The sequence below is a fragment of the Salvelinus alpinus genome, chromosome 20, assembly GCF_045679555.1.
Source record: "Salvelinus alpinus chromosome 20, SLU_Salpinus.1, whole genome shotgun sequence".
NCBI classification, from domain to species: domain Eukaryota; kingdom Metazoa; phylum Chordata; class Actinopteri; order Salmoniformes; family Salmonidae; genus Salvelinus; species Salvelinus alpinus.
The window spans coordinates 2,169,412-2,187,183 of record NC_092105.1 but is presented as its reverse complement, the minus strand read 5'-3'; the positions used below and the strand labels follow the sequence as shown (position 1 = coordinate 2,187,183).

Genomic DNA, 17,772 nt, shown 5'->3' with positions numbered 1-17,772 from the left:
ATGGACATGTTATTTAGTGACCTACTATAGCTTTATAATATATATACCAAACATGAGGAACCACTTCCTACTATTGAGTGGCAACAGCCTCAACTCGTCAGGACATGGACTCTACAAGGTGTTGAAAGCTGGAAGATATGATGAAAGATCCACAGGGATGCTGGCCCGTGTTGATTCCAATGCTTCCCACAGTTGTGTCCAGTTGGCTGGATGTTCTTTGGGTGGTGGACCATTCTTGATACACACAGGAAACTGTATGAGAAACCCAGCAACGTTGCTGTTCTTGATACAAACCGGTGCTCCTGGCACCTACTACCATACCCCGTTCAAAGGGACTTAAATATTTTGTCTTGCACATTCACCCTCTGAATGGCACACATACACAATCCATGATCCATGTGACATTTACAACCATACAGATGGATCCATGGGTTAGGCCGTCGTTGTAAATAAATATTTGTTCTTAACTGATTTGCCTAGTTAAATAAAGGTTAAATAAAATACATTTAAAAAGGTTACTTATCAATATATTAAATATATGACTGTAACACTAACACTGCCTCTTGCCTCTGGCTGACTGCACACAGGACAGTCTCATCTACACAAGCAGATCCAACCACATGGACAATCCACAGCACATATAGGCACCAGTACAGTCTCATCCATCTCCACAGACAGATCCACAGGACAGTCTCATCCATCTCCACAGACAGATCCACAGGACAGTCTCATCATCTACACAGACAGATCCACAGGACAGTCTCATCCATCTCCACAGACAGATCCACAGGACAGTCTCATCCATCTACACAGACAGATCCACAGGACAGTCTCATCCATCTCCACAGACAGATCCACAGGACAGTCTCATCATCTACACAGACAGATCCACAGGACAGTCTCATCCATCTCCACAGACAGAGCCACAGGACAGTCTCATCCATCTACACAGACAGATCCACAGAACAGTCTCGTCCATCTACACAGACAGATCCACAGGACAGTCTCATCCATCTCCACAGACAGATCCACAGGACAGTCTCATCATCTACACAGACAGATTCAGAGGACAGTCTCATCTACACAGACAGATCCAACAACATGGACAATCCACAGCACATATAGGCACTAGCACACACACATATCCATCTCGCTCATAGCAAGAAGTTAATGCTATCCTGAAACAAACTTCTTGTTTCTACATCACATCCCCAATTACACGTTATGACGTTAACGATCTCTCTAGCTACATGTTATGATGTTAACAATCTCTCTAGCTACATGTTATGACGTTAACGATCTCTTTAGCTACATGTTATGATGTTAACGATCTCTCTAGCTACACGTTATGACGTTAACGATCTCTCTAGCTACATGTTATGTTAACGATCTCGCTAGCTACATGTTATGTTAACGATCTCTCTAGCTACATGTCATGATGTTAACGATCTCTCTAGCTACATGTCATGATGTTAACGATCTCTCTAGCTACATGTCATAATGTTAACGATCTCGCTAGCTACATGTCATGATGTTAACGATATCTCTAGCTACATGTTATGTTAACGATCTCTCTAGCTACATGTCATGATGGTAACGATCTCTCTAGCTACATGTCATGATGTTAACGATCTCTCTAGCTACATTTTAGGATGTTAACGATCTCTCTAGCTACATGTTATGTTAACGATCTCTCTAGCTACATGTTATGTTAACGATCTCTCTATCTACATTTTGTTATGCTGTTAACGATCTCTCTAGCTACATTTTGTCATGATGTTAACGATCTCTCTAGCTACATGTTATGATGTTAACGATCTCTCTAACTACATGTTATGTTAACGATCTCTCTAGCTACATTTTGTTATGCTGTTAACGATCTCTCTAGCTACATTTTGTCATGATGTTAACGATCTCTCTAGCTACATTTTGTTATGTTAACAATCTCTCTAGCTACATTTTAGGATGTTAACGATCTCTCTAGCTACATGTCATGATGTTAACGATCTCTCTAGCTACATTTTTTTATGATGTTAACGATCTCTCTAGCTACATTTTGTTAGGATGTTAACGATCCCTCTAGCTACATGTTATGTTAACGATCTCTCTAGCTACATGTTATGTTAACGCTCTTTCTAGCTACATGTTAGGATGTTAACGATCTCTAGCTACATGTTATGTTAACGATCTCTCTAGCTACATGTTAGGATGTTAACGATCTCTCTAGCTACATGTCATGATGTTAACGATCTCTCTAGCTACATGTCATGATGTTAACGATCTCTCTAGCTACATGTCATGATGTTAACAATCTCTCTAGCTACATGTTATGTTAACGATCTCTCTATCTACATGTTATGATGTTAACGATCACTCTAGCTACATGTTATGATGTTAACGATCTCTCTAGCTACATGTTATGATGTTAACGATCTCTCTAGCTACATGTCATGATGTTAACGATCTCTCTAGCTACATGTTAGGATGTTAACGATCTCTCTAGCTACATGTTCTGATGTTAACTTCTTGCAACTATAGGGGGTGCTGTTCCGCATTAGCATTTTTTGGTCTCCAAATTAAACGGCCTATTGCTCAATTCTTGATCGTACAATATGCATATCCTTACTAATATTGGATAGAAAACACTGTCTAGTTTCTAAAACCGTTTGAATTATGTCTGTGGGTGACCCAGAACTCCCTCTACAGCAAAAATCCTGACATGACTTGCGAAGGTCTGAGAATTATCCTCTGATCTGGGTTCAGTTTTAAAGCCTGTGTATATCCTATGGCTGGAATTGAACTGCACCCGCCTTCACCTGGATGTCAGTAACCAATGAGAAGTGGAATGGTCTGTCTACGTAGCTGTCCGAGGTTATAAAGCCGGATGGAACGAGAGTACCTTTCTTTGTCTCGTTCGTCATGGCGCCTGGCAAGAAGTCAGGATGAAATTTTGGAACGCTCAGTTATCGACCAGAGATGTATCCGTCTGTAATTTAATTAAATATAGGTGTTAGAAACATCATAACGATGTTATTTGAAACCGATTTATATCAGTTTATGCGAGTATAGTGCTATTTTTCTGAATTTCCTTTGTATCTAGTTTGAGGATTTGGACATGTGTGTGCGACATAGCTAATGGTAGCAGCTAGTTCCAAAGGTGAAGAGGACGTTTTACAACAAAGCAACTATTCTTTTGAAGAAAAGACACATTGCCCAAGATACTGATGGAAGCTCGTCCAAAAGTAGGAACTATTTATGATGTTATTACGTATTTATGTGGAAAAATGTCATAGTGTTTGCGCGCCACTTTTGCAGGCACTGGTCTGGCTGCAACGCACACTATATGTCTAGTAACGTTAATTTTAAAAATCTAACATAGCGATTGCATTAAGAACTAATTTATCTTTCGATTGTTGTCCAACTTATATTTTTTAGTCAAGTTTATGAATAGTATTTTTATAAGAATAGGCGCTAATCCAAAATGGCGCCGGCCAAAATACATGCAATGTTTGTAGTGATTACATAGTATAACCACGATTTATGCTGCTAAATATGCACATTTTCGAACAAAAGCTATATGCATTGTGTAATATGATGTTACAGGTCTGTCATCTGATGAAGTATATCAAGGTTAGTCAAATTATATATCTTTTGTTGGGTTGTTACGATCGCTAACATTTACAGCTGGTAAATGCGGTTGTGATTCTGGCTATTGTGGTACGCTCATATAATGCTATATTGTGTTTTCGCTGTAAAACACTTAGAAAATCTGAAATATTCTCTGGATTCACAAGATCTGTGTCTTTCGATTGCTGTAGGCTGTCTATTTTTCTGAAGTGTTTTAGGATGATTATTTTGGTAATTGACGTCGGTCTCTGGGGTCTCTGTAATTATTCCGGCTGCTTCCAACGCTATTTCAGATTGCAGCTGCAATGTAGAACTGTGATTTCTACCTGAAATATGCACTTTTTTCTAACAAAAACTATCCTATACCATGAATATGTTATCAGACTGTCATCTGAAGAGGTTTTTTCTTGGTTAGTGGCTATCAATATCTTAGTTTAGCCGAATTGGTGATAGCACCTGATGGAGTAAGAAACTGATGGAGTTAGAAAAGTGGTGTATTTTGCTAACGTGTTTAGCTAATAGATTTACATATTTTGTCTTCCTTGTAAAACATTTAAAGAATCTGAAATGGTGGCTTTATTCACAAGATCTGTATCTTTCATCTGGTGTCTTGGACTTGTGATTTAATGATATTTAGATGCTACTATCTACTTGTGAAGCTATGCTAGCTAGGCTAATCAGTGTGTGGGGGGGTGGGGGGTGATCCCGGACCCGGGGTAGAGGCTCGTTAGAGGTTAACAATCTCTCTAGCTACATGTTAGGATGTTAACGATCTCTCTAGCTACATGTCATGATGTTAACGATCTCTCTAGCTACATGTTATGATGTTAACGATCTCTCTAGCTACATGTTAGGATGTTAACGATCTCTCTAGCTACATGTTATGATGTTAACGATCTCTCTAGCTACATGTTAGGATGTTAACGATCTCTCTAGCTACATGTTATGATGTTAACGATCTCTCTAGCTACATGTCATGATGTTAACGATCTCTCTAGCTATATGTTATGATGTTAACGATCTCTCTAGCTACATGTCATGATGTTAACGATCTCTCTAGCTACATTTTGTTATGATGTTAACGATCTCTGTAGCTACATGTTATGTTAACGATCTCTCTAGCTACATGTTATGTTAACGATCTCTCTAGCTACATTTTGTTATGATGTTAACGATCTCTCTAGCTACATTTTGTTAGGATGTTAACGATCTCTCTAGCTACATGTTATGTTAACGATCTCTCTAGCTACATGTTATGTTAACGCTCTTTCTAGCTACATGTTAGGATGTTAACGATCTCTCTAACTACATGTTATGTTAACGATCTCTCTAGCTACATGTTAGGATGTTAACGATCTCTCTAGCTACATGTTATGATGTTAACGATCACTCTAGCTACATGTTATGATGTTAACGATCTCTCTAGCTACATGTTATGATGTTAACAATCACTCTAGCTACATTTTGTTAGGATGTTAACAATCTCTCTAGCTACATGTTATGATGTTAACGATCTCTCTAGCTACATGTTAGGATGTTAACGATCTCTCTAGCTACATGTCATGATGTTAACGATCTCTCTAGCTACATGTCATGATGTTAACAATCTCTCTAGATACATGTTATGTTAACGATCTCTCTATCTACATGTTATGATGTTAACGATCACTCTAGCTACATGTCATGATGTTAACGATCTCTCTAGCTACATGTCATGATGTTAACGATCTCTCTAGCTACATGTTATGATGTGAACAATCTCTCTATCTACATGTTATGATGTTAACGATCACTCTAGCTACATGTTTTAATGTTAACGATCTCTCTAGCTACATGTTATGATGTTAACGATCTCTCTAGCTACATGTCATGATGTTAACGATCTCTCTAGCTACATGTCATGATGTTAACGATCTCTCTAGCTACATGTTATGATGTTAACAATCTCTCTAGCTACATGTCATGATGTTAACGATCTCTCTAGCTACATGTTATGATGTTAACGATCTCTCTAGCTACATGTTATGATGTTAACGATCTCTCTAGCTACATGTTATGATGTTAACGATCTCTCTAGCTACATGTTATGATGTTAACGATCACTCTAGCTACATGTTATGATGTTAACGATCTCTCTAGCTACATGTTATGATGTTAACAATCACTCTAGCTACATTTTGTTAGGATGTTAACGATCTCTCTAGCTACATGTTATGTTAACGATCTCTCTAGCTACATGTCATGATGTTAACGATCTCTCTAGCTACATGTTATGATGTTAACAATCTCTCTAGCTACATGTTAGGATGTTAACGATCTCTCTAGCTACATGTTATGATGTTAACGATCTCTCTAGCTACATGTTTTGATGTTAACGATCTCTCTAGCTACATGTTAGGATGTTAACGATCTCTCTAGCTACATGTTATGTTAACGATCTCTCTAGCTACATGTCATGATGTTAACGATCTCTCTAGCTACATGTCATGATGTTAACGATCTCTCTAGCTACATGTCATGATGTTAACGATCTCTCTAGCTACATGTCATGATGTTAACGATCTCTCTAGCTACATGTTATGTTAACGATCTCTCTAGCTACATGTCATGATGTTAACAATCACTCTAGCTACATTTTGTTATGTGGCGATGTATGGATGTGAGAGTCACAAGTTCAAGTTAATTTACCATGTTGAATGAATACATGTGAAAACTGACTCACCTGAGCTCTCACAATAGATAGCAATAAGTTACTACCCCCATATCTTTCATTTAAATCTCATGTCCCACTCAGCTTTAAGAAAAACATTGAAATTCAAGCTTTTCTATATACCAGAAAATGTACTGTATGTTACTGCTTCATGAGTTTCATTTTCTGTGTATTTTTAAAGCCGTAGCTTGTGTAAGCAGATGAATATATTCAAAATAAATAAACGTTTGTAGATACAGTAGTAGGTATGTTTGTATTTATTGCAATGTACTTATGGATGATGTACAACTGATCAAGTCTTTAATAAATGTCCGTCATAATCAGTTTAATAAAACAGTAGATTCACAGTTAAAGTTGGAGTGTTTCCTCGAACACACAGATGAACAACAACTCATCTTTGGTCTGAGGGTATTTGACACAGCTAATTCAGAGTTGGGAGTCTGCTTTAACTTCCCACGTACACCACGTGTTATCATTAAATATAGTGTAACTAGCTGTGTAAAGTTACCGTCTAGTGTAACTAGCTTTGTAAAGTTACCGTCTAGTGTAACTAGCTTTGTAAAGTTACCATCTAGTGTAACTAGCTTTTTAAAGTTACCATCTAGTGTAACTAGCTTTGTAAAGTTACCATCTAGTGTAACTAGCTTTGTAAAGTTACCATCTAGTGTAACTAGCTTTGTAAAGTTACCATCTAGTGTAACTAGCTTTGTAAAGTTACCATCTAGTGTAACTAGCTTTGTAAAGTTACCATCTAGTGTAACTAGCTTTGTAAAGTTACCATCTAGTGTAACTAGCTTTGTAAAGTTACCATCTAGTGTAACTAGCTTTGTAAAGTTACCATCTAGTGTAACTAGCTTTGTAAAGTTACCATCTAGTGTAACTAGCTTTGTAAAGTTACCATCTAGTGTAACTAGCTTTGTAAAGTTACCATCTAGTGTAACTAGCTTTGTAAAGTTACCATCTAGTGTAACTAGCTTTGTAAAGTTACCATCTAGTGTAACTAGCTTTGTAAAGTTACCATCTAGTGTAACTAGCTTTGTAAAGTTACCATCTAGTGTAACTAGCTTTGTAAAGTTACCATCTAGTGTAACTAGCTTTGTAAAGTTACCATCTAGTGTAACTAGCTTTGTAAAGTTACCATCCAGTGCTTTTCTTGGAGCAGCAGTAATGTGTCTTGTTTTGGTCCTTAGGATGCCAAGTTTGAAACTCGACTCAGAACCTCGCCGTACCCGCCCAAAATGCCACAATATGAGTTGAATCTTTTCCTTCAGATGGTTGAGCTCTATCCTGGCTCAATCTGCTCCTCTGTTCCCTGGTTAGCTGTAGGTTAGCTCAATCTGCTCCTCTGTTCCCTGGTTAGCTGTAGGTTAGCTCAATCTGCTCCTCTGTTCCCTGGTTAGCTGTAGGTTAGCTCAATCTGCTCCTCTGTTCCCTGGTTAGCTGTAGGTTAGCTCAATCTGCTCCTCTGTTCTCTGGTTAGCTGTAGGTTAGCTCTGTGCTACTGGCTCAGGGACCGTGGTGGGGAGTACCGGGCTGCTGCTGGCCCTCTGGGTTAGAGTTGTATGTCTCTGTCTTGGCTGTGCTGCGCTGCTGTTTCTGCCACATAGCAGAGTACAAACCTCCCTGGGACAGCAACTCCTCATGCCTGGAGAGAGAGAGAGGAGTTAAAGAGGAGAGAGAAGTGAAAGAGGAGAGAGAGAGAGGAGTTAAAGAGGAGAGAGAGGGGGAAGTGAGAGGAGAGAGAGAGAGAGGAGAGAGAGGGTGGAGTGAAAGAGGAGAGAAAGAGAGAGGAGAGAGAGAGAGGGGAGAGAAAGAAGATAGAGAGAGAGGGGAGTGAAAGAGGAGAAAGAGAGGAGTGAGAGTGAGTGAGTGAGTGAGTGAGTGAGTGAGTGAGTGAGTGAGTGAGTGAGTGAGTGAGTGAGTGAGTGAGTGAGTGAGTGAGTGAGTGAGTGAGTGAGTGAGTGAGTGAGAGAGAGAGAGAGAGAGAGAGAGAGAGAGAGAGAGAGAGAGAGAGAGAGAGAGAGAGAGAGAGAGAGAGAGTGAGAGAGAGGAGAGAAAAGAGTGAGAGAGAGGAGAGAAAAGAGTGAGAGAGAGGAGAGAAAAGAGTGAGAGAGAGGAGAGAAAAGAGTGAGAGAGAGGAGAGAAAGGCAGAAGGAGAGGGGAGAGTTTCAAGTCAATGTCACCTGTCAGGTACAGTGAAATGCCTTTCTTGCTAGTTCTAAACCCAACAATGCAGTAATCAATATCAATGTAGCATTAAAAATAACGAGGTAGAACCAAAACATACAAAAAATAAAACTACAAATAAGAAGAACATGAGAAGTAAGAAGCTATATACAGGGTCAGTTAATACCACACTATATACAGGGTCAGTTAACACCATACTATATACAGGGTCAGTTAATACCATACTATATACAGGGTCAGTTAATACCATACTATATACAGGGTCAGGTTAATACCATACTATATACAGGGTCAGGTTAATACCATACTATATACAGGGTCAGTTAATACCATACTATATACAGGGTCAGGTTAATACCATACTATATACAGGGTCAGGTTAATACCATACTATATACAGGGTCAGTTAATACCATCCTATATACAGGGTCAGTTAATACCATACTATATACAGGGTCAGTTAATACCATACTATATACAGGGTCAGTTAATACCATACTATATACAGGGTCAGTTCAGTACCATACTATATACAGGGTCAGTTAATACCATACTATATACAGGGTCAGTTAATACCATACTATATACAGGGTCAGTTAATACCATACTATATACAGGGTCAGTTAATACCATACTATATACAGGGTCAGTTCAGTACCATATTAACAATGTACAGAGATATTGGAGTGATGGAGATAGATACAGTTGAAGTCGGAAGTTTACATACACCTTAGCGAAATACATTTAAACAGCTTTTTTTTTTTTTTTTTTACAATTCCTGACATTTAATCCCAGTAAAAATTCCCTGTTTTAGGTCAGTTAGGATCACCACTTTATTTTAAGAATGTGAAATGTCAGAATAATAGTAGAGAGAAGGATTTATTTCAGCTTATATTTCTTTCATCACATTCCCAGTGGGTCAGAAGTTTGCATACACTCAATTAGTATTTGGTAGCATTGCCTTTAAATTGTTTAACTTGCGTCAAATGTTTCGGGAAGCCTTCCACAAGCTTCCCACAATACGTTGGGTGAATTTTGGCCCATTCCTCCTGACAGAGCTGGTGTAACTGAGTCAGGTTTGTAGGCCTCCTTGTTCGCACTTTACACGGTGTGTAAAAAATAAAATACAAGGGTCAACTCAGATAGTCTGTGTAGCCATTCTGTTCATAGGGGGATAGAAGCCGTTAGGAGCCTCTTGATGCTCCGGTACCGCCTGCAGAGAGAACAGTCTATGTTTTGGGGATAGAAGCCGTTAGGAGCCTGTTGGTGCCAGACTTGATGCTCCGGTACCGCCTGCAGAGAGAACAGTCTATGTTTTGGGGATAGAAGCCGTTAGGAGCCTGTTGGTGCCAGACTTGATGCTCCGGTACCACGTGTCATCAAAAAGCAGAGAGAATAGTCTATGTCTTGGGTGGCTGGAGTCTTTAACGATTTTCCGGGACATCCTTTCACACCGCCTGATATAGAGGTCCTGGATGGCAGGGATCTCGGCCTCAGTGATGTACTGGGCTGGCCGCACCACCCTCTGTAGCGCCATGCGATCGAAGGCAGTGGTATTGCCATAACCAGCAGTTATGCAGCCAGTCAAGATGCTCTCAATGGTACAGCTGTAGAACTTTTTGAGGATTTGAAGGCCCGTGCCAAACCTTTTCAACCTCCTGAGGGGAAAGAGGTGCTGTCATTAGTGATTTGGACAACGAGGAACTTGAAGCTCTCGACCCGCTCCACTACAGCCCGGGTGATGTGGATGGGGGCGTTCTTGCCCCCCCTGTTTCCTGTAGTCAACAATCATCTCCTTTGTCTTACTGACATTGAGGGAGAGGTTGTTGTCCCGGCACAACACGTCCCACTGGTGACAAGCTTGGAGGGAACAATGGCGACGATGTCGGAGAAGACAATGGTGTTGAACACTGAGCTGTAGTCAATAAATATCATTCTCACATAGGTATTCCTCTTGTACAGGTGGGTGATGGAAGTGTAGAGTGCAAATGAGCTTGCAAGGCCTCCCGGGTGGCGCAGTGGTCTAGGGCACTGCATCGCAGTGCTAGCTGTGCCACCAGAGACTCTGGGTTCGAGCCCAGGCTCTGTCGCAGCCGGTCGCGACCGGGAGGTCCGTGGGGCAACGCACAATTGGCCTAGCGTTGTCCGGGTTAGGGAGGGTTTGGCTGCTGTGTTAAGAAGCAGTGCGGCTTGGTTGGGTTGTGTTTCGGAGGACGCATGGCTTTCGACCTTCGTCTCTCCCGAGCCCGTACGGGAGTTGTAGCGATGAGACAAGATAGTAACTACTAACAATTGGATACCACGAAATTGGGGAGAAAAGGGGGTAAAATTCACAACAAAAAAAAAGAAAAGAGATTGCATTGTCTATGGATCTATTGGGGCGTTATGTAAATTGGAGTGGTTCTAGAGGCGGTAGTCATGAGTTATACAGGGCGTCAGAGTAAGTGTTAAACCTGATAGCTAATGTTTTTAAATGGGCATCATTTCATTTCTTTACTACATCCACTTCCAGTTCTGGTTTGTTGAGACACAAAGCTAGCGCCCATCTAACTTAGATGCTCCTCCCCCTACCTGCCTTCCAGACACAAAGCATCATGGGAACTGTAGTAATCTCAGTATTCTAACAGCCAAGCATCATGGGAACTGTAGTAATCTCAGTATTCTAACAGCCAAGCATCATGGAGCCTGTAGTAATCTCAGTATTCTAACAACCAAGCATCATGGAAGCTGTAGTAATTGAATAATTTTGGTTAATTTGGATAACTAGGGCCACTAAAAACGTTCTCTAGAGTCGTGGAGACCAGCTGTGGAACGTTCCTTTAACACTCTCTTTTCAAAGCCACCTCTTAAAACCGTTTTTCACAGATTTGATGAAGCGCAAGAATGAAATGCGACGAAGTGAGATGGGAACAAGAGGTCAAGTTTGCTCAGCCATAACGTGATATCAAAATGACTGTATAGTAAAAGCCTGTTTCTACCAGTAGAATAGAACCCAATGGAACAGTTTTGTGCTCTCAGTTGTCCAGCAAGGGAACAGCTCTCGGCATAATGGAATATCACACCAGGACACTATTTCACAGGTAATGGTACCCTCTATTACACTGAAGCTGGAGGTTAATTGCCTGACAGACTGGATATTTTGAAAGTGTATAGCATCTTGTACCGCGTTTACTATCAGTAAAGCAAGTTACTCACCTCCCTCTCTCAGCAATCTGGCCATCTTGGACGACCAGGATCTGGTCTGATCCAATGATGGTCGACAATCTGAAACAAAACACAATAACATGCACTTCAGCAAGAATGACTTGGTTAGAACCAACAGAATGGAACAATATAAGAATGACTTGGTTAGAACCAACAGAATGGAACACTATAAGAATGACTTGGTTAGAACCAACAGAATGGAACACTATAAGAATGACTTGGTTAGAACCAACAGAATGGAACACTATAAGAACGACTTGGTTAGAACCAACAGAATGGAACACTATAAGAACGACTTGGTTAGAACCAACAGAATGGAACACTATAAGAATGACTTGGTTAGAACCAACAGAATGGAACACTATAAGAACGACTTGGTTAGAACCAACAGAATGGAACACTATAAGAATGACTTGGTTAGAACCAACAGAATGGAACACTATAAGAATGACTTGGTTAGAACCAACAGAATGGAACACTATAAGAATGACTTGGTTAGAACCAACAGAATGGAACACTATAAGAATGACTTGGTTAGAACCAACAGAATGGAACACTATAAGAATGACTTGGTTAGAACCAACAGAATGGAACACTATAAGAATGACTTGGTTAGAACCAAAAGAATGGAACACTATAAGAATGACTTGGTTAGAACCAACAGAATGGAACACTATAAGAACGACTTGGTTAGAACCAACAGAATGGAACAATATAAGAATGACTTGGTTAGAACCAACAGAATGGAACACTATAAGAATGACTTGGTTAGAACCAACAGAATGGAACACTATAAGAATGACTTGGTTAGAACCAACAGAATGGAACACTATAAGAATGACTTGGTTAGAACCAACAGAATGGAACACTATAAGAACGACTTGGTTAGAACCAACAGAATGGAACACTATAAGAATGACTTGGTTAGAACCAACAGAATGGAACACTATAAGAATGACTTGGTTAGAACCAACAGAATGGAACACTATAAGAATGACTTGGTTAGAACCAACAGAATGGAACACTATAAGAATGACTTGGTTAGAACCAACAGAATGGAACACTATAAGAATGACTTGGTTAGAACCAACAGAATGGAACACTATAAGAATGACTTGGTTAGAACCAACAGAATGGAACACTATAAGAATGACTTGGTTAGAACCAACAGAATGGAACACTATAAGAATGACTTGGGTTAGAACCAACAGAATGGAACACTATAAGAATGACTTGGTTAGAACCAACAGAATGGAACACTATAAGAATGACTTGGTTAGAACCAACAGAATGGAACACTATAAGAATGACTTGGTTAGAACCAACAGAATGGAACACTATAAGAACGACTTGGTTAGAACCAACAGAATGGAACACTATAAGAATGACTTGGTTAGAACCAACAGAATGGAACACTATAAGAATGACTTGGTTAGAACCAACAGAATGGAACACTATAAGAACGACTTGGTTAGAACCAACAGAATGGAACACTATAAGAATGACTTGGTTAGAACCAACAGAATGGAACACTATAAGAATGACTTGGTTAGAACCAACAGAATGGAACACTATAAGAATGACTTGGTTAGAACCAACAGAATGGAACACTATAAGAATGACTTGGTTAGAACCAACAGAACACTATAAGAATGACTTGATTAGAACCAACTAGTGGTGCTATCATCTAAACGGTATTAGATGCTAGTGGTGCTATCATCGTAACGGTATTAGATGCTATCATCGTAACGGTATTAGATGCTAGTGGTGCTATCATCGTAACGGTATTAGATGATGCTATCATCGTAACGGTATTAGATGCTAGTGGTGCTATCATCTTAACGGTATTAGATGCTAGTGGTGCTATCATCGTAACGGTACTAGATGCTAGTGGTGCTATCATCTTAACGGTATTAGATGCTAGTGGTGCTATCATCGTAACGGTATTAGATGCTAGTGGTGCTATCACCTAAACGGTATTAGATGCTAGTGGTGCTATCATCTTAACGGTATTAGATGCTAGTGGTGCTATCATCTTAACGGTATTAGATGCTAGTGGTGCTATCATCTTAACGGTATTTGATGCTAGTGGTGCTATCATCTTAACGGTATTAGATGCTAGTGGTGCTATCATCGTAACGGTATTAGATGCTAGTGGTGCTATCATCTTAACGGTATTAGATGCTAGTGGTGCTATCATCTTAACGGTATTAGATGCTATGCTATCATCTTAACGGTATTAGATGCTAGTGGTGCTATCATCGTAACGGTATTAGATGCTAGTGGTGCTATCATCTTAACGGTATTAGATGCTAGTGGTGCTATCATCTTAACGGTATTAGATGCTAGTGGTGCTATCATCGTAACGGTATTAGATGCTAGTGGTGCTATCACCTAAACGGTATTAGATGCTAGTGGTGCTATCATCTTAACGGTATTAGATGCTAGTGGTGCTATCATCTTAACGGTATTAGATGCTAGTGGTGCTATCATCGTAACGGTATTAGATGCTAGTGGTGCTATCATCTTAACGGTATTAGATGCTAGTGGTGCTATCATCTTAACAGTATTAGATGCTAGTGGTGCTATCATCTTAATGGTATTAGATGCTAGTGGTGCTATCATCGTAACGGTATTAGATGCTAGTGGTGCTATCATCTTAACGGTATTAGATGCTAGTGGTGCTATCATCTTAACGGTATTAGATGCTAGTGGTGCTATCATCTTAACGGTATTAGATGCTAGTGGTGCTATTATCTTAACGGTATTAGATGCTATCATCTTAACGGTATTAGATGCTAGTGGTGCTATCATCGTAACGGTATTAGATGCTAGTGGTGCTATCATCTTAACGGTATTAGATGCTAGTGGTGCTATCATCTTAACGGTATTAGATGCTAGTGGTGCTTATTGATCTTAGACGGTATTAGATGCTATCATCTTAACGGTATTAGATGCTAGTGGTGCTATCATCTTAACGGTATTAGATGCTAGTGGTGCTATCATCTTAACGGTACTAGATGCTAGTGGTGCTATCATCGTAACGGTATTAGATGCTAGTGGTGCTATCATCTTAACGGTATTAGATGCTAGTGGTGCTATCATCTTAACGGTACTAGATGCTAGTGGTGCTATCATCTTAACGGTATTAGATGCTAGTGGTGCTATCATCGTAACAGTATTAGATGCTAGTGGTTCTGGAAGACTGTGTGATCAGGCTCTCCGCAGCTGATGTGAGTAAGACTTTTAAACAGGTCAACATTCAAAAGACGGATTACCAGGACGTGTACTGCGAGCATGCGCTGACCAACTGGCAAGTGTTTTCACTGACATTTACAACCTCTCCCTGTCCGAGTCTGTAACACCAACATGTTTCAAGCAGACCACCATAGTCAGGGACCAAGAACACTAAGGTAACCTGTCTAAATGACTACCGACCCATAGCATTCAGGTCTGTAGCCATGAAGTGCTTTGAAAGGCTGGTCATGGCTCACAACAACACCATCATGCCAGAAACCATAGACCCACTTTAATTTGCATACCGCCCTAACAGATCCACAGATGATGCAATCTCTATTGCACTCAACACTGCCCTTTCCCACCTGGACAAAAGGAACACCTATGTGAGAATGCTATTCATTGACTACAGCTCAGCGTTCAACACCATAGTGCCCTCAAAGCTCATCACTAAGCTAAGGATCCTGGGACTAAACACCTCCCTCTGCAACTGGATCCTGACTTCGTGACCGGCCGCCCTCAGGTGGTAAGGGTAGGTAACAACACATCCCCCACGCTGATCCTCAACACAGGGGCCCCTCAGGGGTGTATGCCCAGTCCCCTCCTGTACTCCCTGTTCACTCATGACTGTACGGCAGAGCTTCAAGTTCCTTGGTGTCCACATCACCAACAAACTAACATGGTCCAAACACACCAAGACAGTCGTGAAGAGGGCACGACAAAACCTATTCCCCTTTAGGAGACTAAAAGGATTTGGCATGGGTCCTCAGATCCTCAAAATGTTCTACAGCTGCACCATCGAGAGCATCCTGACGGGTTGCATCACTGCCTGGTATGGCAACTGCTCGGCTTCCGACCTTTTCTACACCGCTGTTACTCTCTGTTATCATCGTTGCATAGTCACTTTAATAACTCTACCTACATGTACATATTACCTCAACTAACCGGTGCCCCCGCACATTGACTCTGTACCACTACCCCCTGTATATAGCCTCCACATTGACTCTGTACCGGTACCCCCTGTATATAGCCTCCACATTGACTCTGTACCATAACACCCTGTATATAGTCTCCACATTGACTCTGTACCGTAACACCCTGTATATAGCCTCCACATTGACTCTGTACCGTAATACCCTGTATATAGCCTCCACATTGACTCTGTACCGGTACCCCCTGTATATAGCCTCCACATTGACTCTGTACTGGTACCCCCTGTATATAGCCTCCACATTGACTCTATACCGGTACCCCCTGTATATAGCCTCCACATTGACTCTGTACCGTAACACCCTGTATATAGCCTCCACATTGACTCTGTACCAGTACCCCCTGTATATAGCCTCCACATTGACTCTGTACCAGTACCCCCTGTATATAGCCTCCACATTGACTCTGTACCGGTACCCCCTGTATATAGCCTCCACATTGACTCTGTACCGGTACTCCCTGTATATAGCCTCCACATTGACTCTGTACCGTAACACCCTGTATATAGCATCCACATTGACTCTGTACCGTAACACCCTGTATATAGCCTCCACATTGACTCTGTACCGGTACCCCCTGTATATAGCCTCCACATTGACTCTGTACCGTAATACCCTGTATATAGCCTACACATTGACTCTGTACCGTAACACCCTGTATATAGCCTCCACATTGACTCTGTACCGTAATACCCTGTATATAGCCTCCACATTGACTCTGTACCGGTACCACCTGTATAAAGCCTCGCTTGTTATTTTACTGCTGCTCTTTAATTATCTGTTACTTTTATTTTCTGTTATAATCTCCACCCGGCACAGCCAGAAGAGGACTGGCCACCCCTCATAGCCTGGTTCCTCTCTAGGTTTCTTCCTAGGTTTTGGCCTTTCTAGGGAGTTCTTCCTAGCCACCGTGCTTCTACACCTGCATTGCTTGCTGTTTGGGGGTTTTAGGCTGGGTTTCTGTACAGCACTTTGAGATATCAGCTGATGTAAGAAGGGCTTTATAAATACATTTGATGTAGACAGCTGGGAGACACATTGAGGGCGAAGAAAGATGAAACCTGTTAACAGAACAGATGATGATTGACTGGCTCTTCTGAAAGAGTTACCTGTGTGTCACTACTATAGTGGTCCTGTTGGCACAGACTTTGGAGAGGGACGCCTGGATGTTGCGTTCTGTCTGTGTGTCCAGGGCTGACGTGGCCTGCAGAGAGAGAGACAGGGAGAGAGAGAGAGTTAGTACGTAGCCTGCAGAGAGAGAGAGTTAGTACCTAGCCTGCAGAGAGAGAGACAGAGAGAGTTAGTACCTAGCCTGCAGAGAGAGAGACAGAGAGAGTTAGTACGTAGCCTGCAGAGAGAGACAGGGTGAGAGAGAGACAGTTAGTACATAGCCCGATCCCCCCCTGCCCCACCAGCCCTCTTCCCGATCCCCCCCTGCCCCACCAGCCCTCTTCCCGATCCCCCCCTGCCCCACCAGCCCTCTTCCCGACCCCCCCCCACCCCACCAGCCCTCTTCCCGATCCCCCTGCCCTCTTCCCGATCCCCCCCTGCCCCACCAGCCCTCTTCCCGATCCCCCCCCCCACCAGCCCTCATCCCGATCCCCCCCGCCCCACCAGCCCTCTTCCCGATCCCCCCCGCCCCACCAGCCCTCATCCCGATCCCCCCCGACCCACCAGCCCTCTTCCCGATCCCCCCCGCCCCACCAGCCCTCTTCCCGATCCCCCTGTCCTCTTCCCGATCCCCCCCCCCCCCCACCAGCCCTCATCCCGATCCCCCCCGCCCCACCAGCCCTCATCCCGATCCCCCCCGACCCACCA

The 17,772-nt window shown here is 41.8% G+C and overlaps 1 protein-coding gene across 1 annotated transcript in view; it reads right to left on the bottom strand.

The window, feature by feature from the left end:
* Window positions 1-6,579: 6,579 nt before the first annotated feature.
* abcb6b (ATP binding cassette subfamily B member 6 (LAN blood group) b) overlaps window positions 6,580-17,772 on the bottom strand; it is a 38,617-nt gene continuing 27,424 nt past the window's right edge. Inside the window, exons 16-18 of the mRNA XM_071354314.1 lie at window positions 17,064-17,158; window positions 11,720-11,788; window positions 6,580-7,982 (exon numbers count right to left, since the gene is read on the bottom strand). Coding sequence (XP_071210415.1) covers window positions 7,844-7,982; window positions 11,720-11,788; window positions 17,064-17,158 — 303 coding nt within the window. The 3' untranslated portion in view covers window positions 6,580-7,843. The remainder of the gene's footprint in view (window positions 7,983-11,719; window positions 11,789-17,063; window positions 17,159-17,772) is intronic.